General features: G+C 37.0%; 1 protein-coding gene across 2 annotated transcripts in view; it reads right to left on the bottom strand.

Moving 5' to 3' along the window:
• Positions 1-15797: 15797 nt before the first annotated feature.
• The window catches only part of LOC136871654 (CDK5 and ABL1 enzyme substrate 2), a 177560-nt gene continuing 167989 nt past the window's right edge, over positions 15798-25368 (bottom strand). For both annotated transcript variants that reach the window (XM_067145134.2, XM_067145135.2), the window contains one exon: positions 15798-23640. In XM_067145134.2, coding sequence (XP_067001235.1) covers positions 23500-23640 — 141 coding nt within the window. In that variant the 3' untranslated portion in view covers positions 15798-23499. The remainder of the gene's footprint in view (positions 23641-25368) is intronic.

Genomic DNA, 25368 nt, shown 5'->3' with positions numbered 1-25368 from the left:
CCTGCTTTGGAAATGCATTTGTCTCAGCGTATGGGCAGCTTTTTGATGCCCTGATCGTAAAAAGAACAGGGTCATGTCACCAGCCAGTTGCGCACAAAGTTTTCCACACTCTTGTCATCTTCAAATTGTTGCCTTCCTAGAGCTTCTTTAAGCAGTCCGAACAAATGGAAATCGCAGGGCGATTAGTCCGGCCTGTAAGGAAGATGATCAAGCCTCTGACAGATGTCCAAACGTCTCAACTTCAGATTTTCGGTCAAAAGGTGAGACACCCATCTGGAACACATTTTACGGAACTGTAGGTCGTTTGTGACGATTGCTTGACAGCTCCCATAACACATTCCGACTTGTTCTGCAATTTCTGATACTCTTGTCATCAATAATGTCTTTAACAGCACGAATATTTTGTCTGTAATGCTGGTCCGAGGACAGCGATCATGTTGCTGATTTTCTACCGTTCTCGTCCTTTCTTGAACTTTTTATGCCAAGCAAACACACGTGTCCTTGACAATGTTTGATGAACAAACTGTGCAGTCATCTCTGGCAAATTTCCACCGCTGTAACTCCTTCAGAGCAAGAAATTTTATAATTAAGCATTGCGCAGCAGAGGGGTTCACCTATTGCTCCAACATCATGAGCATTACTGATGAAACGGCAAGAAATATCTAACAGCGCACTCTCCCCACTCCTAAGGGCCCCGCCTAAGCATAGCAGAAGCTATGTCAGTCCTACCAATTGATGACGTTCAGGAACAAAAATCCTGTTTATATTTGATCGACGTTCGTATTAATTAATATTAACGAGTTCAATAACAAAAGTTTATTTAAACTTATGAATAAATTGAACTCCCACCTATGTTCAACTATTTTTATAGCATAACTTCAACTAAACTTTTTCAAAACCAACTACGGAGTGAGTTATACCACTAAGCTCTGAAGTCCTCACTACATCAGGTGTATATGCAGATTTCCAGACCAAATTAAGGAATTAGTACAAATTATTTTTTAAAGTAGACAATTCACCATTAGTGGTAAATGTAGAAAATAACAGTCTAGCTGAAGACTAATTTTGTTTACAATATACATGTTCAATGAGGAAATATCCTACTACAGGTACTCGTAATCTATTAGATTAAGATGTGCACGAAGTACAATGACATTGTGATTATAGATAGGAAGGGGTAGTATGGGAACATTCAAAGTAATACAATTATGAAGTCCAGCCAATCTTCACAAGTCAAGTGTCAATCAAATTAAGTTATAAAATTATAGTTAAGAAAATACCAGTATCTCAAAAAACTTTACAAATAGCAGTAAATGGCCACACACTAAGCATACAATCATTTCTTGAAAGCATGTACAACAGAAAGTTACTTCTGGTAAGGTATGAGAACAGGTTAAAAAAAAAAAAAAAAAAATTTGAATCTACAGAATTTCATATTATTTCATGAAAACCATTTGTATTTTAGTTACATATTAAAGAATGAAATACTGTATGTGTTGCCAGCTGGCTCATTTTGGACTGATAATTCACATTATATAGCTCATGGTTAAATAGCCATTTGTAATAGCCAACGTGGTGATCAATGTCAGGTTTTATAAAAAGAAATAAAATATTTACTTATCACTAAGATACAAATTAGTTCACACTTGCAGTGTTGGTAATAATGATTATGATGATGATTTCAACAATCTACTGGATCCAATTAGGCATCTGCATGTAAAAAAAAAAAAAAAACAACATACCGGTACATACCCATGTACACACTCACCGGCAAACAAGCGAAACATGACATATTTCAGACAAAACTGAATGTTAGTCCATTTGAAACATGCTAAAAATAAAATATTATGACATTTCAACAATACGGCAATGTATCATAAGTTAATTAGCCCATTTAAGAAGTTTCAGCGCAATAAATGATGAAGATTGTTAATTGTGACAATCACAACAGTCCACCAACACAAATCTGGAAATGTCAAAACCTGGAACTCTGCACAGTTTTATATGCAGTCCACATGCTTTCAACACATTTCCATTGCCTCAGTAATGGGTATTACCAAATCTAGTCACAGTTTCAGCTGTGATTCAATCAGGCATGCTCAGGATGCAATTCGAATGTTCTGTTGTGGTATGAGCTCCCATTCTGCCTGCAGCACAGCCCGAAGTTGAGCCAGTGTGCCAGGGGAATGATTCCTAGCACGTCTCCCAAGCACATCCCAGACATGCTCTATCGGGTTTAGGTCAGGACCACGAGCAGGCCACACCGTGCGCTCAATTCAGACTTCATCCAGGTAGTGTAAGCAATAATTTTCATTTTTTGCCCGTGTTGATGGATGTAACTCACTTTTTAAAATCTTACTTTGTAACTTGATGTTTTATTCCACCTAATCAATACATATATTTTTTACTAATAGGACTAGTTTTGACTGTTTGACTCGGCCATCTTCAGTGTTTTCAAAATGTATTTTATACTTTTAACTCAGGGTTCACAAACCCCATTTTAATTAATGATTGTGTCCTTATTTTAGTTTAACTGTGTAAATGAATTCTGTTTTAGAAAAAGCCGTATTTATTTATTTATTTATTTATTTATTTATTTAGCTTATGGCTAGTAAAACAGAGTTATAAAACCTATTGAAAAAGAAAAAAACACTAAACAATCAACCAAGCTCATAGAAGTTCACACAATTAAATCTACATTGTCCAACCACTCAATAGTCTCATTTGAAGCCCATACAAAATCTTCCAATGGCCCCTGAGTATGATATCCCTGTGCATTCAGTGGTGGTATGGCGGATGGTTTTCTTTTTCTCACTGCAGTCGCACTCAGGAGGAGGATCTCATAGCCGACTTATACAACAATGAGCCCAGGTTTTTCTTGGGAGATTATAGCACCCTGGTGGATGCTGTACACTAAACAAGACCTGCCATTCAAGTGAGCTGTGTTGTTCCACTCCAGTTGCCACTCATGAAATCCATTATACAACCCGTGACAATAAAGTTTGATGAATAGTCCTGTACTATCAACACAGATGAACAATGCATGTCAGTGACCTTACTGTCCTTCGAAATAGTCTCCCCCCATAACTATGCACTGCTGAGATCGGCGATACATGTCCTGGAAACTTTGCAAGAAGGCTTCCTTTGGGATGCACACAGTTAATCGCCAATCATTCGTGATTAATGTCCTCACCTTCTCAATGTTTTCTTCACTGACGGTGGTCACCGGTCTTCCGCTAAGGGGTTTGTCAGAAACAGTTTCCCGGCCTCCTTGAAAATGGGCGAACCACTCATACACACACTTCAAGGCCAGTGCTTGATCTTCATAAACATGTACCAGCATCGCATGCGTTTCTTTCGGTGTCTTGCCAAGCTTAAAACAAAACTGTACATTGATCTTTTGGTCGTTCATATTCCTGTTCGCAGTTCAGAACCATCGCACTAAACACACACCATGTCAAACAGGTCTTACACAGGAGACACACGATGCTCAACTGAACAACGTTGGGAGCAGGTGATCAAAACCTGCTGCTACGCAGGTGCAGCGTTGCATGTCGCCAGTGTTGCCGGATCGACCGTTCTGACTTCGTTCACCGAAGTTTATTGTCACAGGTTGTAGGACCTACTGACAAGCTCCCTGGCAGTTTCAACAGGAGATCTTGATTTCAGATGTCCAAACCTAACAGCCAAGTCTTCACGGTTGGAGAGAGCGCTGGGTTCATTAATATTTTCCTAAATTCATGGACCAGATTATTCAGTCTTCATATTCTTGGAGGTGCAAAAAAGTGGAGTAGATTTGACAGTACTGCTAACAACGTGCACTGTCTGGGTCACGACTGTGTCAGTCTTCTTAACAATGGGCTATTCAGCCAAACAGAAGAACAATACTCAGCTGAAAAGTATACCAACCCCACTGCTTATGATCAAAGAGTGCATGCCAAAGCTCCCCATGAAGATCCTGCAAGTTTCTGAATGATATTGTTCCTTACCCTCAGTTTAGAGGTGCTATTCATTAAATGTTTCTTGAATGACAGTGTCTGATCAAGAGTTACTCCAAAGTACTTGGGGTTGGGATTATGTGTGGGAGTTATTGAGTGATCTCTTCAAGTTAATGTTTGCTTGTCTGTTGTTTATATGGAAGAAACAGGATTTTGTTTCACTGGTGCTTACAATTAGACACCACTTATCAAAGTACTCACACATATTTCCAAGGTCTCTATTTAGAATTAATTGTTTCTATCTCATCTACAGTAGATTGTTGAGTAACTATTTCTAGATCATCAGCATAAGCAAATTGGCATGATGTAGTGTAGGGTATATCTGCAATATACAAATTAAATACAAACGAGGAGAGGGCAGATCCTTGAGGAAGACCATTATTGAGCTTTTAACTTTGCTATGCTTATTCTTCATAACTACTTCGATCAATCTGTTTGATAACATATCATTTATGAGTTGTGACATTTCCTTGCATTCCACAAGTATGAGGACCCTGCATAACCCCCTCTCTCCAAACAGTATCATATGCAGCTGTAAGGTATATGAACACTACACCACTCTTCAGTCATTTTTCAAAACCTGTCACAGTTGTTAATACAAGAACTTCGTCCCAACAACTATGGTTAGGTCTAAAACCAGCTTGTTCCACTGGAAGTATCAAGATTAGAGGGATTACTCTGTTGTATGAGAGTCGTTTCAGGAGCTTATAACAAACACTCATTAGAGCAATTGGATAGTAACTTTCAGGATAATTGAGTGTTTACCTGGTTTTAGAATAGTCAGAATCTTTGTTTGTTTGAACTCTGAGGGAAGTTTTCCTTTAAGTAGGATATTAAAAAAAATTCCTTGCATTCTTCCTGCAGTGGTTAAGGGATTCAAGGTGGTTACCATCAAAACCTGATGCTTTTTTGTTCTTTGTTATCTTCAGGGCAGACAAAATCTCCTCTTCAGTGAACAGAGCAGAGATGGATGATGATCCAGCACACTGTCATTTCATGTAGATTAGCTCTCTTTGTATTATTAACTGTCTGAATTCTTTCTCGCGTTGCACTTTAGACATGCCAATAATGCCCTTGGCAACTTGATCAGGTGTTACAGCAGATTTGGGCTGAGGAATGTAAGGCGCTCTCCCCAGTTCCTTTAACCCAAGAACTGTGGACTGTCTGTCTGACAGATAGTGCGACTGTTTTTCAATTGCTATTGTCATAGTTTGTATGAATCTCAAAACATGGCAGCAGTAGTATGTTTAGCTACTAGTTGGAAGGCAAACACTATTTTATCTTCACAATTCAAGATATTATCACTAAAGCAAGATGACATCTGTTTATGTTGTCCGACTCGTTGGCTGAATGGTCAGCGTACTGGCCTTCGGTTCAGAGGGTCCCGGGTTCGATTCCCGGCCGGGTCGGGGATTTTAACCTTAATTGGTTAATTTCAATGGCCCGGGGGCTGGGTGTTTGTGCTGTCCTCAACATCCCTGCAACTCACACACCACACATAACACTATCCTCCACCACAATAACACGCAGTTACCTACACATGGCAGATGCCGCCCACCCTCATCGGAGGGTCTGCCTTACAAGGGCTGCACTCGGCTAGAAATAGCCATACGAAATTATATCTGTTTATGTTGACGATAATGAAATTGAAAGATTTATGATGAAACAGATAGATAATGATGATGATGATGATGATGATGATGATGATTAACGTATGGAGGATAATTTGGAGAGTTCAACAGATGACAAAATTGAAAATAAAAGTGTGAGTGAAGCGAGTACATTATCACAGGGTGTCCCAAAATCCAGTAACTCGTATGTTGATGAGTTCCCAGCAGTAATGTAATGATAATATAAGTACTGAAGGTGTTAGTGTAAACTGGTGTGATGTGGAACCTCCAGAAAGTTATTTTTCCCAGAAAAAAAAATGTCTCATTTACCATTCACCACCCAGGATGTAATGCCATAATGCAGCCCTAATCTTGTACTACTTTCAGTTTTTTACACTTGGGTTCTTCTGATTATTAGTGCAAGAGACTAATCGTTATGCAAAACAATACATACATACGTTAGGTGTTTTACAGAAGCACAGTCGATTTCATCTATGGTCAGATGGTGTAATTGGGAGAGCAGATTTAAAACATTTCATTGGACTAGTGATAAATATGAGTCTTGTGAAGAAAAAAGAATATGTTAAGTTACAATTTTTTTTTTTTTAATTCGCTTTACGTCGCACCGACACAGATATGTCTTACGGTAATGATGGGATAGGAAAGGCCTAGGAATTGGAAGGAAGCGGCCATGGCCTTAATTAAGGTACAGCCCCGGCATTTGCCTGGTGTGAAAATGGGAAACCACGGAAAACCATCTTCAGGGCTGCCGACAGTGGGGCTCGAACCCACTATCTCCCGATTACTGGATACTGGCCGCACTTAAGCGGCTGCAGCTATCGAGCTCGGTAAGTTACTAGTCAACTTAACTCCCTAGTCAAGACACAAGATTTTATTCCAGCCACATATACTGTATATTCCTTCCTTACTCCTACTGGAATGTCTTTTGGCAGTTTGCAAGTACTGCTTTAACAAATCTACAATAGTTATTGCCATCAGGAGGAAGAGGAGGTCTAATAATGGGAATTTGAGTACCTACTTCCAAAAGGACAGGGCGATATTGACTGTGTGGGAAGTTTGTGAGCACTTTATGGATAGCAACTAAACTACATCCTTATTGGTCACTAGAGACAAAACATACGTCAGGATTTGTTTCTAAGTTCCATCTCCCTGATTTAAAGGAGCCCTTTTTCTTTGGGTTAATGATGAGATGAATATTGTATGTCTGAACATTCAGTAAGTTCATCCCCAATGGTATGGTGGCTATTTTAGTCCCATACATAAGTAGCAGGATGCACAAAGTTTGGAAGAACAACATCAGGCTAAAAGGTGGCTGGAGATTTATAAATGTTCACAACTGTCATGCTGTTAACCACTGTTACAATGTAGAAAATGTTATTCTCCTGATGTAGTGACACTAAATGAACATTTGTGATGGAGTTACAAACATAGGTCACAGTATCGTATGACTGATGATGAGTAGCTAATAATAATAATAATAATAATAATAATAATAATAATAATAATAATAATAATAATAATAATAATAATAATAATAATAATATTGTTTTTACATCAGACTAACTACTTTTGACGGATTTTGGACACACTGAGGTGCCGAAATTTGTCTCTCAGGAGTTCTTTTACATGCCAGGAAATCTACCGAAATGAGGCTGACGTATTCAAGCACCTTCAAATATCACCGGACTGAGCCAGAATCGAACCTGCCAAGTTGGGGTCGGAAGGTCAACACCTTAACTATCTCAGAGAGTTGGCTCCTAATAATTATTTATAACCAGGGATGTTTCCTCTTGAGAGTACATTTGCGACTCATCAGAAAGATGAGTTTCTTGGACACAGATTAGATCAATGTTATTGAATATTTCAATATTGAAAGAAAGGGTTACAGAGTCCCCAAATCTCTTACTATTTATCCCACCAACATGACTGTATTATGGCCGTATCTTACCCAGAGATGCCTTGATCGATGTAATAATTCCTATACCACAGTTTGTTAGCAATCTCTTTTCAAGAATGAAGGATCATTTATATGGTGTTCTTATATCTGATCAGAAATATGACCAAGATCTATTTTAGGAAAAGATTTCACTCACAAAGAGATGGTGATAAATTCGTTACGTATACCAAACAACTTGCAAAACTTGAAAAATATGGTACATTAACATACTATTTCTGTGAAATCATATACTGTACTTACAAACAACAATGGTATCAAAGATCTGTTACATATGACTTAAATTTACAGATATCTGCACAGTGCATACACAATGGTTTAAAACATTCTGTATTTTAAGCAAGTAGATTACTCAAACATATTTGTAACATACAGAAACAAATCATCAAACACTTCCGTTATAATATTTTCATAGTTAATAATTAAAAACCTGACAGACTAAAGTGTGATATTTATTTATTGAAACTGGAGATAGCCCCACAGTTACAGCAAGCAATATGATCCTTTCTGTACAGAAATATCTTAACAAAATTGTATCTAAGATGAACTTAAGCATTTAAAATATGTTTTACAAGTAAGTGTTGCAACATAAGTTGCAACATAAAAGTGGTTAAACAAATGAAATAATTACCATATTTTTTAGACCATAAGACGCTGTGGACCATATAACCCACCCTGATGTTTTGATGAAAATTTAAGGAAAAATATAATTTCACTGGATTTTCAAACAAAATTTTACAGAAATAATTTAATTTGTGTACAAACACAAATTACCAGTATGTAGTACAATACTGTCACTGTTACAAGTCACAAGTAGGTATTTTCTTCCTGCTCCCCTATTACCATGTTATTTTGCATATTCTATAACTTTTAATTTGAATGTTAAGTCGTAAAGAAACCTCTTGTGTACAACTGACATTGTGTATGATAAATTATCATAGTGGAACTTGCTACTGATTACAATGGGAAAGATTTTCTTTCTACCCTTCCGTGAAGGTTACTTATGATGGTACTCAGGCGTTTGGTATGATAAGAAGACAGGTGGGGAAGGAGTGGCGAGCTGTCTTGTTAGGAATTCCTTGGCAACTCACATTACTGTCAGACAAATACAGGTATACCATAGCTGCTGGATTCTTAACTGCAGTAATAAAAGGAGTCAACTGCTGAGAGTACTGTAAGGAATACTTTGAGCATTGGTGTAGCAAATCATGTACATCATGTAGGACGCAGCCTTATTTTAGGCAGTATTTTTTGTAACAAAAAGTGTGTCTTATGGTCCAAAAAAAAGATACATAAAATACAATAAATTACTGAACTACTGGTATAACTTTCCAGCAATGCAAAATTAAGGAAGGTAAGGCTATGAATAATACAGGTCAACACAGTTTCTGGCACATGGAAAGAGATAGTGTATCTAACAGAACATATCAGGTGATTTCAAATATATATACAAAATTTATCACTATTTGTTTACACAACATAAAGCTCATTTACCTATGATTTATCTTTGTACATAGGACATGCAAAAAAAAAAAAAAAAAAAAAAAAAAAAAGTCTGTCTACCTTCTCTCTTCCATTTCATCATGTTTTCTTTCTATACTTTTCATCATTTACACTTTAATGTAATTTAAGATTCCTTTCTCTTTGTCATTTGTAATTCTATTTTCAGTTTATAAATCTCAATGAGTAAATAGCATCTGAGAGAGAAGTAAAGAATCATGAAACATGTGAAACACAATTTGTTGAATGTATGAGTGCATATATTTTAGCTTTTCACATTTGACAGATATCCAGAAAGCGTGTGATGAAAAAGGGCTAGATTTGATGACCTAGATGTTAGACTCTTAAGATGACAATCTTAGTCACCACTCATCACCATTCAGAATGGGCTAGTTACATATTTCAAATAGTATGGAAAATTCTATTAGGATCACGTATTTTTCTTTCTATGCCAAAAAAAGAGGCGTGATGTGAAATGATTCAAAACATTTACCATTATTTCAATAAAATGGCTTTAATTATAAAAGGGACAATTTGCAAACAAAGAACTTACAACCCTATCAACATGATGCAAAAGACAAATAATTTTGTCAAGTTTCATTAAATAAGGTCCTGAGTTACAGAACAGTAATCATCTTCAATACAACAGAAGCAAAGTTATTGGTCAGTTAAAGAATGTGAATCAAAATGCAAGGAGTGACATTGAAAAATGTACCTCACAGCTGGTTAAATACCTCAGAAATGAACCTACAATATAATTGTGTGTCATACAGAAAGATGGCACTAGGTACTGCATTCATATACAATACCCAGTCATATATATATATATATATATATATATATAATACTGATTCAGGTTCAACATCATTCCATTTTTGTAATTCACTGGAGATATGGGAAAAATGTAATTTTGGGGAGAGCATAAGTACAAATGCCACTGATTGTATGCCATTTTGCTATGTGATTCACAGAAATTTAAAAACAGAAATATATCCAGCAGACTCATCTATGAAGTCTTGTAAAATTCCTTATAAAATACACAGAGTTACATGCAATGTATCCTCACATACACCAACAATACAACTATTTTGATGCAATATACCTATTAAAAATAAAAGCCTTTCTTCTTGTTCACACAACCTATATTTAAAATGGTATCCCTCATAAAATACTTTTTAATTAATTCATACACCATTCTACCTAAAATTTCTATATTACACCAAACAACATTACTTAATTCTTCTGAATATATGTGAAAAATATCCTAATAACACCAAAATCCAGTATGCCATAGTGAAACATTATAGAGCCATACTTGTGACCAATGCTAGAAGTCTGTCCCAGTGAATATATTCTTCTTAAAGTTATATACTCACTGTGATTAAAATCACAACTAATAAACATTTCCTAAAGTAAAGTATGTTATCCACTATCACACAACTGATATTGTGATACTACTCTTATACTCTTAATGAAAGTACACAGTAATAATGAAAAAAAAAAAAAAGTGCAAGTAGCAAGCAGAAATGTTAACCACAACGATTTTGAAAACCCATCTTTCTTTCAGGCTGCAACAAAGTATGATTCCTTACTTACTACTAGCTTTTCACATCCAGCTCTCAGAGACAGTTACCATAGTAATAACTTCATGCTGGAGATTTGAAAGGATTTCATAATGTAACTGCCCAACTATGACTCAGTCTCTTCCTTAAATACATTCTTGGTATAAATGGAATTTAAATGGTGGGTGCTGTAATCTCAGTACTGTGAATTTTAAGTTTATTGGTTCAGTCGAACTTCGGTATCTCGAACGAGCATTACTCAAATTTTCAGTATCTCAAAGTAACTTCAATTTCTCTGCAGTCTGTCCTATTCTTCATGTATATTTATTTTTCTATTACCCCAAATTCAATTACAAGAAACTAGGAACTAAAAATATTCTATAGTTCAAATATTGTTCAACATTAACTGTGCAGTACAGCATTTAAGGTTTGTGTGTTATTGCTCCTTAATGTACTACAGTATATCGTCCTGGCCAACTCTGGTATGTTTACACATGGCTTATCTCTCCACCCCTGCTGCACTGACCATAGACTGTTGGAGGTGTATGAACCCTTTCTTGTACCATCAGTAGACTAGGCGTGAAGTGTAGTGGCTATTCTTCGATCCTACATACAATTAGTTAAATCTAAATGACAAATGTTTTCACAGAAATAACCGTTGTTGAAAATAGTGGAAGAAAAGAAGCTGAAAAAAAAAAAAAAAAAAAAAAAACAGGAGAGTAAAAAAAAAAAAAAAAAAAAAAAAAAAACCAGGAGAAACTAATGGATTTTTTTCCAAGTTCTTAACAGAGGTATGTTTCACATTCCTCTAGTACACGTATACTGTTTTCAACAAGTTACTGTAATAAGATTATTAAAATGATAAAATACTTTGAGTTTGTTCTTATATGGTTAAATAACAATGTATACAGTATCAACTCCTAGATACATATGATTTGATTATATGCTATGAACTAACTAACCCCATGGCACTATAGCCCTGAAGGGCCTTGGCCTACCACTGCTCAGCCTGAAGGCTTGCAGATTATGAGGTGTCGAGTCGTCAGCAAGACGACTCTCGGCCGTTATTCTCAGCTTTCTAGACCGGGATTATGTGCGATATATGTTCAAAAACAGGAATTCTCTATATTTCAGTAACTAAAAATAAAATTTCTCTCTCCAGGTATATATGTATGTAAGAGGATTGGGGCAGAAGTCATGGCAACTATTTGTTTTCTTGTAGACATGTGAACGGATCACAAACATATATGTGTCATGTGGAAGTTCTGCAGGCATAGTGTGTATGCAGAACAACAGATGGATCTGTGATAGCTGGTAGTAGTACAGCGAGGGCTGTGAAATCAGTCAGTTGGTGAGTGTCGTGCGAGATGGAAGTAACATGTGTTGAGCAGCACGCTTACATCAAAATAGCCGTTCTCCGAGGGAGAAATGCGATGGAATGTCACAGTGAATTAGTGGGAGCCCTTGGGAATAATGCCCTACCATACCATACACTAGCATGGTAGGTAGGAAAGTTTCAGCAAGGGCGAGTGTCAACCAGTGATGAGTAACGTTTGGGACGACCTGTCAGTGTGCAGACCGACGTGGCATGTGCCGTCATCGAGCAGCTCCTGGATGAAGACAGATGATGGACGCTACTGGAGTTAGAGAGGGCAAGTGGCATCGAGAAACGCACTGTCCACAGGATATTGCGTAATGAGCTGCAACTGCGCAAAATCGCAACGCGGTGGGTACCGCATGCACTGACGGAAGTTCAAAGGTGGGTGCGCTATGCAATATGCTCCAACCACCTTGCACGCTGGCAACAGGACGGCGATTGATTCTTGTCAAGAATAATCGCCATCGATGAATTTTGGGCCAGGGCATATGAACCAGAACTGAAACATCAGTCCGCGGAGTGGTGACATGCTGGATCACCAAGGAGGCAGAAGGTCCGTCAGAATTCTTCCCCAGTCAAATTTATGGTGATCGTCGCGTATGACATCAGGGTTGTCATTGTTTGTCACTTTGTTCCACATGGCAGAACAGTGACTGCACAGTACTACAGGAACTTCCTGGTGTGACAGGTACGACGTGGCATCCAGGAGAAACGACCGGATCTTGTGAACAGAGCAATAATCCTGTACAACAATGCAAAACCACATAAAGCAGAGTGTGTGGGGCAGCTACTGCGATGTTGGGGATGGGAAGAATTGGAGCATCCACCGTACTCTCCCGACATTTCGCCCTGTAACTTTGATCTCATTCGAAAGATTAAGGAACCACTACGTGGTAGGCGGTTTGCAACACGAGAGGACATTGCTAATGCTGTGTGCCAACAGGTGACCTGATTCGCACATGGTGCGGCAAATGCTGAGGCAGATGGTATTCAGCGCCTTCCACATCGTTGGCAGCATGTGGTGTCAGTAGCAGGGGACTACTTTGAGGGTCCTTAGGCCCAGGTTTGTCATGTCAACTTGATGTGTACTGTGTTGTCATTCCTTTGCACCGGGAAGGCCATATTGCCCTGTATACTATTGTAATAAATTAGTGTGTTACAATATTTCAGTGCTATTCATTGTCCACACATGTAGTTAACACCTTGTCCTTTCGTCTGTATATGTCACATTTTCCAACCTGACTGGTATCTTCAAGAAAAAAAATAGTTGCGATGACTTTTGCCCCAACCCTCGTATATAAATATGGAATTCTCTACCTTAGATGTCTAAATCCACTACTGTCACATGGTGACTGCAGTGACATGATTCACAATTTTTATCAAATACTTGCTTCAAGTTAGTAACATAATGTACTGAATAAACTAATACTGATAACACGAGGATGTTTGTAGCAAAATTTACATATTGAATCTTTCAGTTATCTGTTTAAATAAATCATATTTACATCTAGTTAACAACCGGTGGAAAAAATAAAAAGATCCACTGACAGAAACAGAAAGTAGAGAAAAATATCACTTCATTACCTACAAAATAATTCTGTGTTCGAATTTCTCAATGGCAATTTAGAGAATAAACAAGTTACATCCAAATGATTAAGATTTTTATTTAGTGTATGGCTTTTAGTGCCGGAAGTGTCCAAGGACATGTTTGGCTCGCCAAGTATAGGTCTTTCTATTCGACACCCATGGGCGAACTGAGTGTCTGGATGCAAGGAGGTAATGATGATGTAGGGAGAGGGTGAAATCCAGTGTCGGCATATAGTCTATTCCTGTCTAATAACATCAAGGGGTCTGCTCAAGGCTTAACATCTCCATCCAACAGATGAATCACTATAAAGTGTAATATACCTTCATTCCATATGAACGCAGTACACAGGTTTGGAAATGAATCCAGGCTTTTGGCACGCAATCCAGTTATTGTAAATTGTATACCACCACCACTACTTCTCCTAGCCTGTCGGCTAACATTCTGATGGTGAAAATTTCTTCCACCAACAGAATTTGAACACAGTGTCACACCATATATACTTAACGCCTTAACAATCATGACCACCAGGTAGGCATTATTAAGCAAAGGAATAAACATTTTCAGCAACATTCAGTGCCAACTAACACCGTCTTCTGTAAAACTGTCTGGAATTTGGGACATGTTTGTATTTTAAAATAAGAGGATAATTCACAATAACAACAATAATAAAAAGCTCATTACAGATCAAAGAAATTAAATTACTTACAGGTACTTAATAGAAGTCATGATAACCAGGATTAAAAGGAACAGACGGTAAGAAATTAAATAAAAAAGTCCAATGTTTTGGGATCTTTACATATATTAAACAAGAATATAAGAAAAAGGTCATTGATACAAGAGATACAAATTAAAGGAAAGAGAGACTAAAAGATAATTAGGTTACCATGATAATTACATCTAATCTGGATGAGAATACAGAAGAAGAGCAGTAGTAGTATATGGATAAAGAAATGAAATGTAATGACGTATGGCTTTTAGTACCTACCGGGAGTGTCCGAGGACATGTTCGGCTCGCCAGGTGCAGGTCTTTTGATTTGACTCCCGCAGGCGACCTGCGCATCGTGATAAGGATGAAATGATGATGAAGACAACACACACCCCCAGCCCCGTGTCAGCGAAATTAACCACTGATGGTTAAAATTCCCAACCCTGCCGGGAATCGAACCCGGGACCCCTGTGACCAAAGGCCAGTACGCTAACCCTTTAGCCATGGAACCGGACTATGGATAAAGAGTTAAACAGAAATGAATCATATACACTACAACCTAGCTTGAAATGGATGATGATGATGATGATGATTATAAAATTATTCTCTCCTGAAATCTGAATAGCAGACCAATAAAATTAGTAGGACTATGAATCATGAACACATGTTACAAAAAATGAGATATGTCTGAAAATAAATGTCTTAAAAGTGTAACTACAAACATGATTCTTCTTTTGAATAACTCAAAAAGTTACATTTCTTACTCTCTTGTTGTGTCCATGACTAGTACTGAGATAACAGCTGTTACATATATACAAACTGCACACAACAAATCTCATCTAAAAATATCATTCTGCTTTAGTATGTTATGGAATACTTGTAGTAGACTTAAGACTAATGTCTCCTAAAATCAGAGCAGAATATTAGCATATTTATAGAAAAGGAAACATATATGCTAAGTTCATTTCTGAAGGACTAACTTCTAAGTCAAGGTTGAGCAGATAGACACAAAATAAGTGCAAAATAAAATCCCTAAGCGACTACAAAGGAAAAATTAAAAACTTGCCCAAATAAAACCATTATCTCTTTATTTTAACTGCCCAGAATACTAGACACGATAATATTTTGGGTTAATGCCATGTAAAGGTGATTTGGTAAGTTTTGGGTGTAAATATAACTATTACATTATTCCCATTCAATGGAGTTATTGCAAACAAAATAGCGAGATATTTATTTATAATAATTGTTTTCATACTGACCTGGATAGCTCAGCACATCAGAACACTGGTTAATGTGGTGGACAGAAGATACTGAATCCCCCATTGGCTAGTCTGAAATTTTTCTCCATTTCAATATGAAGTACATGCTGGGATAATATTTTTCTTGAGGCCTTGGCCAGTTCCATTCTAACCCTAACACTACAGTGATATACATACTAGTATAGACCCCACAGTTACACATGTTATCAGATAACCCTAACACTACAGTGATATACATACTAGTATAGACCCCACAGTTACACATGTTATCAGACTTCCCATACACAGTGAGCACACAGGCCTGGTAACTATTGTAATACCCTATAAGAAAAATAAATGACAGATTGTCACTTTCCAACATTTTAGACAGATGATGTACAAGTTTTACAATACTGATAAACAAAGCAAACAAATGCCTTCAAGATACAATTCCATAGCATTTTCTGGAGTACTGCACCACCATTGCAAAGAATATTATTTCTCACCTAAAATAAACATGCATGTGTATTAATTCTTCATACATTCTTTTTAACAGAAGAAATTCAATTCAAATTTGGTTGGGCAAGTAACAGCGTCCTCAATGTAGGAATCTTTTACATATGAGGAAATGCCAGTGGAAAACCTATGTACAAACTTGCTTGTTGTTTTAAGGGGCCTAACATCGGCCCTATGTACAAACTAAGAACTTCAAACAATGTAAATTCTTATGACCTCAAGCAAGAACTTCTATTATCTCTATTTTTTACAACTTTAGCTGATTCCACAAAACGGAGATGAAATATCTTGTGTACGAACTGGGGGAAAGATTCATAAGAGGGAATTAAGTCCATTATCACTCAACTTCACTAGTACAGAAGATGGCATGTTTCATAACTAGGTACTATACCCAGAAGCTATACTGTCAAATTATCCAGATATTCATCTTATTGATTTATTATTGTTATTTATTTATTTACCAAAAATTATACAGACTTTATTGATGGTATAGTGAAAAGGGGCAAGTCCCATGTACATTAGATGCTTTACAGACATGGAACAAAAATTTTTCTACTGATATAAAATGTTTACTCCAGTGGTTCCCAACCTTTTGTGGCCCATCTTCCCGTTCTAGAAGTTGACTAACACCTATCGCCCCCTTTTCATTTTCTTTGTATATCTAATTTTAATTTGAAGCAAAGTGTAAATAATAAAGAAGTTTTATTATTTTGGACAATTTTATTACCATATACAAAAACAACCAAACGAGTTTCATCCTGTCACTCTTAAACAAAATAGAAACAATTAAAATGTAAATTTTTACAGAGATTTTTAAGAACAAAGAAGTGAAATAATAAAGTAAGATCATTGACGTACATTTAAAAAACAGGAGTACCGGTACATGTTTTCATCTTTAAATTGGAATCTGGAAAAATTGAAAAAGGTGTAAGTTAAAATTTGAAAAATGAATGAAAGTTTGAAAACTTTGTTATTGTTTTATTTTACCTTTTCCATAGCTGCCTTATGCTTGATGGATTTCAGTTAAAGCTTGAATATCCAGGTTTATGTTCGTCAAGTTCAGGCGCAAGTCTCCTCTGAGGCATATGTCCAACTTATTTCTTTGTTTTGTGAGGAGCTGCACAACAGAACTAAATCCTTTTTCAACTAAATATGTTGACGGGAAAGAGATGAGAAGTGGTTCGGGTTTTACCCATTGTTGTGGATAAGTGTCCATGAGCTTCACTCAGGCTAACTCGTACCCGCTCTGCTTGAAAACAATGTTCACCTCACAATCATACATCAGATCCTGAAACTCCGTCTGCAAAGAGTCATCAGGCTTATCCACAGCTTCAAACGAGATCTAGAATTCAATCCGGAATTTGTAACTTGGTCAAATCTTCAAATCTTGATTCCATGTCAGTTTTTAACTGGTCAAGGTGAACAACAAAAATTACGATTTTGTCCTCTGGGAATTCAGGAGTCTCATTATCTGACAGTGAACACCTTTTAAGGGTAAGAAACTGAATCAGCTCTTTACGGCCAATATTTACCTTAAGAATATCAAACTTGGCGATGAATGATGAAAGAATTCCTTTGGCCTTCATAAGGTTCATCTTGTTTCCTTGAAGCCTTATATGACTTCGTTCATTTTTTTCAAAAATATCTGTAAAGTACGCAAGTTCCAACCTGCGTTGCCTCAAATTCTCACTTAAAACAGCATCAGACGTGTCGAGAAACTCAGTAACCGTGTCAAATAATTCGAAGAAACAGCGTAAATAGTTTCCTTTGGAAAGCCACCTCACGGTTGTACGTAGAAGCAAGCGTTCGAATTCCTCATCATTTTCATGGCAAAGCTGTCCGAACAAACGCTCACTGAAGGAATTAGCTTTGATATTGTTGACATTTTGTTGATACTGTTGATATTTCTGCCTGCTGTCATTTCTTGATGGATACAGTACTTTTGCATCCATCTCTTGGCACAGGCCAGAGCAAATTGTAGCTTCCACTGAAGTCCCAGTCTCATCCATGGCTGTGACAATATGGAAGCTGCTGGGGTATGGGTGGTGCTGATTAATGACATTCAGAGCACAACCAGTGTGTCTGAGTGTCATGAAAGGTGTTGCTCATAGGGTTAGTTGTGCTACAATAGCACTGTCTGGCCCAGTGAGGAAAGCAATGGCAAACTACCTCACTCCTCATCTTGCCTAGTACGCCTCATGTTGGTACTGCCATTGGTTTTTTGTGGTTTTCCTATAACTGCATACCCTTTGGTGATGCTAATTGAGGATCCAACCAACCTCTGGGCTGATGACCTAACAGACAGACAGACATTGTTGACACCAGTAATAACCAGTTGTAGGGTTTCATGCAGGATACCACTCAATTTTTTCACAGCAAAGTGTTGACGTTGAATGACACAGTGAATAGTGATGACCTCTGGCACTTCTTTCTTAAGGTGCGCTAGAAACCCAGCATGACGCCCTCGCGTCTGTTGCGCAAGCGCTCATGTTTGTTAGGGGAATCTCTTTTTCCTTAAAACAATCTTGCACCACTTCAAAAATCGTCCATCCCTTCGTTTTAGCAAACATTTCTTCAGTAATTTCCTTTTGTTCATTGATAAACCTGACATAAGCTAATAAAATTGCTTTGTTACCAATCACAGTTCATTCATCAATCTGCAATGCAAATTTATTTTTTCAACTTATTGGCGAATTTGGATTCAATGTCCGTGGCCATTTCGTCAATTCGCCTGGAAGCAGTATTGTTGCTCAAAGGAACCGACTGACTTATTACCAGGGCCCTCGCCTAGCATGATTTCAACATTTTTTGGTAGGTGGTGAAACAAGAGTTTTGCCAATTGTGTGAGGTTTACCACATTTAGCAATCAATAAAGACACGTCGTAAGAAGCAAGAAGACCTTTGTCAAGATCGGTTGCTCGTTTCTTACGTAATTCACTCACATTAGGCCGTTTATCAGCTTTAGCTTTGCGGTGTTGAAAATAACTAAGTTCTTTACTCACGTTATCACTGTGTACTCTTGATAAATGATCTTTCATTCATGAAGGCTTCATGGCTTCATTACTAGTAAATGTTTTATCGCACAAAAGACAATGTGGAAACTGCACATTTTGAGGTGACCCGATAAAACCGAATTTTAAGTACTCAGCTGAGTGACGACACTTCTTATTTTTTGAATCCACTGTGCATGAACTTCTACATTTCAACACAAACACAGAAAAGACATGCACCAAAACTGATGGTGAGGCACACAAAGGCTAGTTGAGCCTGAAGACGAATGTAGGTCAATGGCAAGCGTATTGTGATGGCAGAGGGGGTGGGGGGTTGAGTCATTAGTCGACCATGCTGAACAACACAGGAGGGGACTGCGGAGAGGGGTGAGTGCAGTGAAATGGCCGGCTGAGAATAGCCTGTGATTCGTGCTACCTGGCAACTAGAGTACTATTTTAGTTTTCCCCCTTTGGATACTCATCGCCCCCAAATCGCCCACTTGGGGGCGATTGCCCCCTTGGGAACCACTGGTTTACTGTATTTCAAACATACAACAAATGTTGTTAAAGTTTTTAACATATTCATTTTCTCAGTTCTTCTCAAGTATATTATTTAACTCCATTATGATATTAACATAATCTTCCTTTCAACATAGCATCCACACAGAGTTTAAACTTGAAAACTATTGTTTCAAAACGTAGCGGGTCATAAAACCATCATCATCATCATCATCATCATCATCATCATCACAAAATAAAATTCTAACATCAGTTTTACTGCCTCTTCAAAGAAACAAGTAAGGATTGAACCTGTTTTTACATTTACATACTTGGCATATTAAATATTAGGGACAAATTAAAAAAAAAGCATATATTAAGTACAGTGCATGCAAGTCTTTAAGTACATTTAAAAGCACATGCCCGCATTTCTTGAACTAGTAAGTCAACACGTCCTAAGTACTGATTTAAGATCATCAAGAATTGTAAAACACTATTAAGTTGGAGTATTACGATATGTAAAAAATATTAAACTTACTCTGATAATATGTTTACATGTCTGTGTTCCGGTAAAAGTAAGGGCATTCCCTGGGCAACGGACTAGGACATTTCCTACACGGCTGATTCTCTCGCACCAGAACCATCTAAATGTACAGTAAATTTGGTCAATTTCCTTTGTGTGTTAATTTTTGTAAATAGTTTAATTATTATTTTATTTTTAACTGTATGATTAAGTATGCTTCCGACACAAGTAAATAAAATAAATAACAGTAAGGATCATTTCTTTGTTTGCTTTCTTATCCCCAGAGTTACAGTTCACTGTTTTGATCTAAAATTTAAACAGAATAAGTAATCCTGCAGAAAGAACTAGTACAGAGGAATTAACTGGAATTTAAGGATTGAAAATATTCTTGCTTGAGACTTCCGAGAACATCACGGAGCTCAAAACTCCTGAAACTGACATCATGAACATTGCACTCCTGCAAGTTTCTCGAGACAACCCTGCTATCACAATTCACATATTCACTAGATGTCTTTACTATATGCAGTGACAAATGCCATGGACTGAGAGCCTTATTGTGGCAAGTCTAAGGTTGAAGTAAATTCTCGTCCAGTCTCGACTTGAGATGGCATCATATGTACAGAACTCCAACTGGGATTTAAATATTCGTTTCTCTCCTTTTCTACAGTGATGATAATGCCCAGTGATGATCAGAGGATGGCTTTCTGTTTTCTGGTTTTTGCTCTCAGCTTTGAGTGAACTTAACTAGCTAAATATTTCAACTGCCTGATGACTCAGCTAAAAAGGGTGAAGGACTAGAGGAAACTGTTGTTGAGTACAATATGATCCTTGACAGTTTGAAAGATAAACTGAAAGCAAGACTGGAGGAAAATTTGATTCCAACAACCTATTTTGAGAGATGACTTATTTCTAACACCGAGTTTGGAATGAGATGTTTCATAATGAATGCATGCTTTTAAGATGAATGAAAAAGAGAGAAATCTGAGGAAATAGTAAATTAGTTCACTTCTATAATATACAAGAATATTGATTAAATTAAATATGTTCAGTGAAGTAATTTGTAAATCAAGATAGAATATGAGTATATGACATGAATAACACCAACAGAACTTATGGCATGACTAAGTACAGATATTCCAGTTCATGTTCACTGTTATCATAAAATTCCCTACGGCATGCCAAGAATTTACAGTAAAACTTTGATCCAGACAGGATATCACACAGAAAGTAAATTAATATGAATATCACCGAGCGAGTTAGCCATGCGGTTAGAGTCGTACAGTTGTGAGCTTGCATTTGGGAGATAGCACGTTTGAATCCCACCGTCAGCAGCCCTGGAGATGGTTTTCTGTGGTTTCCTGTTTTCACACCAGGTAAATGCTGGGGCTGTATCTTAATTAAGGCCAGGGTGACTAACTTACCAATCCTAGCCCTTTCCTATGCTTCCATCACCAAAAACCTTCGATGTGTTAGTGCAATGTTAAAAAAAAAAAAATCTTGTTCCTGGTCATGTTAATTATTCCTTTGTGTTTCAACCACTTAAATATCTGCAGTTGGTACTTACAGTACATGGGTTAAGCCCAGTTTTATGGAAGGATGTCTTTCCTGATGCCAACGCTTTGTGGAGGGATGTGTTCACTTTTGCATGTTTCTATGGTGGTTGGAAGTGTGATATGCTATTCCGTATGTAAATCAACATGTGTATTAAAATGATCACAAACACCTAGTCCCCAATCTAGAGGAATTAACCAAAAGTGGCTAAAATCTTAGGCCTGTTGGAATCATAAATGAAACCCTATGAACTGAAGGCCACTACGCTGACTATTAAGGCAAGGGGCCAGAATATTATGATGATGATGATGATGATGATGATGATGATGATGATGATAAATGTTTACTGCCCATTGCATCAGATCAGCAGTTGAAATGGATGACATTATGGGAAATTGAGGACTTTCTCACTTCAAATCTTTGATAATACACTTCCCATTTACTGTATATTCTCCAGAAGTAAAGCCCCTTGTGGTAATAAAAAGAGACAATAAAATAAAAGACAATAAAAGAGACATCTATGAAAGGTACATTCTCAAATCATAAAATATCTCAAATACATCTTAAAATGTTATGTAAGTAGGAATTATGACAATATGAAAAAAGAATCTCATTACAGCAAATTCAAATTAAACATCTCCCTTTTCACACCTTTAGAAAGTTACGCCAAACATTCTGACTTAATGCTCTTTATATCCTATACTGTCTGAAATTAGAAAATCAGAAGAGCATTCAACATCACACTCCTACCATTATCTTGGGTATTTCTCCTTCCTCATTTATTAGGATATAGGTTTGCAGTTGACTTAAATTAGGAACGAGGAGAAAAAATCCCAATCAAACTTCAAGTTTTATACAGAGCCATTCACAAGCTATTGTTCCAATACCATAACAGAGTAAAACATAAACTACTAACATAAGAGTTACAGCTGCCTTGGTAAAAGTGGATTTATGGAATAATATAACTCTTACTGAATAAAATAATGATCCATCTTACAGGTTCACATACAAAATAAAAAATTAAGTGAATTCAAATATTATTATAATTTTTCATGTGTGTTCTATATTACTATATCTATCTTGAAAGTAAGTAACTATATCCATCCAGTTAATTTCCAGTCTTAACATACAATTCATTGCACCTTGATTAACAAGGAGAAGTTTGCAATGTTTCTTTCAATGACACTTCCATTTTCTGCATACAATACATATATTATTCACATCATTTCAATATAGGATTAATACTATCACCATGAAAGAAAATTCATTTCTCAGGTGATGTATTACATACTCCAAAACTGTTCAATGATCTGATGTAAGGTAGAATTTATTTTAAATATATGTTATGAATACAACAATATAAAAAATGTAACACAAAACAAATATCTCAAAAAACTGAGATTAAAAGCTATCCTCACTAGATTAACGAAAAGACATATCAGTTCATATAAGAAACACTAGTTTTTTTCATATGAATAATTTAAAAACAAATTAAAATAAAAACATCACAAACAAAAAGGTACAAAACTGATGCTTTAAATTGTACATTAGTATTTGTCTTCCCTACTGACTAGCTTTAAATTCAAGATAAGGGAGTGGGAAAGACTCCAGCAGGTCTTTTTAAACCTGTGGTCAAGATCCCTTACCTTGTTAAGTGTGACCACCATGAAATATGATTAGTGGGCTACATTCCCCTCATTAAGATAGCTGACAAAATGCACTGGTGTTGGTCCAATCAACTCTTGAATTTTCATCTGGGAGAATGTCTTCACCTAATTAGGTGCTCTGCTAGAACACTCCTCGCACTGACGAAGAGTTCTCCTGGATGACAGCAGAGTTGTTCAAAATTGTGTTGTTCTCCAGGTGTCAGGACTCATAAATGAGGCGCTGGTAGTGAGGGAAAACTTCCCATGTGGGTAGATGCAATCCAAATTCTAGAGCCACTAACACAGCAAATTCTGAAGCCAGAAGATCTTTTCGATTAAGACGAAAGACACTTTCTGTTTTCTGGAATGTAGAAAAGACATTTTTTTATATAGCATATCAGTTGAAGAAATCATACCCAACCTGTACATGTGTTAAATTACAAGAACATGTCAAACCCACCAACCATCAGCAATATCTCCACTATAACAGTTTTCACCCCATCACACGAAACAATCTCTACCATTCAGCCTTGCCACCTAAGGTAAACAGATTTGTTCAACCCCTAAAGCCCATCCCGTGCCTTCTACAATGACAATTTGAGGAAGGCCTTTACCGCCAGGGGTTACCCCACCCAATTCATTGACTGCCACATTTTGCGAGCCATGAACTATATTCTCAAACACGCTAAGCAATCTCCCCACGTACCCTTCATAACCACACACACAAAATTAATCACATTTAACAGCAAGCATCCAATCTTCTCTCATCCTCACCCTGCACTCGTAATCTTCTTCCATAAAGCCCCATAGTCGCAATCAGGCACCCACCTAACCTCAAAAACATGCTCTACCCTTACGAAGCACACCAACCCCTACCCCCCTTCTGCTCTTTCCCCCGAGAAAACAGCCACCGTAAGACCCACCGTCTACATCCATCAAGCACCACGTTCACCAGTAACATTACCAACAAGTCTTATCCCACACAAGGTCATCCAAAACATCTACCAGCTTCAGCACATACTCTGGCCAGCTTTCTACATTTGCTTTTCTACCAACACTCTAGCCAAATTAATATACAGCCACTGTAGTACCTGCAAAACCACTAATATGGATATTCCTGTTCCCATTCATACCTGGCACCATCAAACCACATTTGATTACTGTTTCAGAGTTGAAGTCCTTATGCATTTATTCCCAACTTCCCACCCTCCTGCCCTTAGAGATTCTGAAGTTGGACATCAAATGATGCTCAAGTCTAGCGAAACATCCAGCCTTAACATTAGATAATTGCTCCTTTTCGCCATTCTCCTGTCTAACGAAGGCTGCAGCCGAAAATTTTGGACCCACGTCATTCCTTCTTTAATGTGTACTCTATCCTTGCGTTTTTTACGTGGTAAGTCGCTGCTCTCCATCTGCTCCCTGACTCTACTCTATCACATTTATAATTCACCTGTGTTTAACAAAATGAATTTCAGTTTTTATTCCGTATTGGCTTACAATTTGAAGATCAAAACTATTTCTACAAAAGAAAATTTCTGAAAATATGTCCACCAATTCAATACTGTTACTATCAACATCACCTACCCTTTGATAACGATCAACTGTCAATATGGACCATAATGAAATTGATAACTTATGAATTCATTACTGTTGTCAACTATTGACTTACAATAAATAGTTTATTTGATATACCCAATTCATGTTTCAATCCTTATGGAATCACCCTCAGCTAATATTAAAATCATAAACACAAGATTAAAATAAAATGGATACAAAGACATTCAAAATACATTTAAAACACACAAACACATCTGATCAGAGGAAATGCATACATCGCTGATATAATTTTAACCTTGTTATATACAAATAAACAGCATACTACAAAAATGAATATGTTTAACACCAAATTACATACAAATGGGTTACATACAGATAAGGTTTAATTTCATATTTAATGGTTCATGGTGCAGGTTACTGTAGTCACGTCCTAGTTCGTGAACTATGGGCAATGGCTGAGTGGCCTAGTAAGTGCTTCTGAGAGTCAGGATACCAGTTGCTACAAATTAGGAGTGGGAATCTCGGACATATT

This window comes from Anabrus simplex, chromosome 4, assembly GCF_040414725.1.
Source record: "Anabrus simplex isolate iqAnaSimp1 chromosome 4, ASM4041472v1, whole genome shotgun sequence".
Lineage (NCBI taxonomy): Eukaryota > Metazoa > Arthropoda > Insecta > Orthoptera > Tettigoniidae > Anabrus > Anabrus simplex.
Note: the sequence above shows the minus strand (reverse complement) of the source record. Positions and strands in the feature narration are given on the sequence as shown.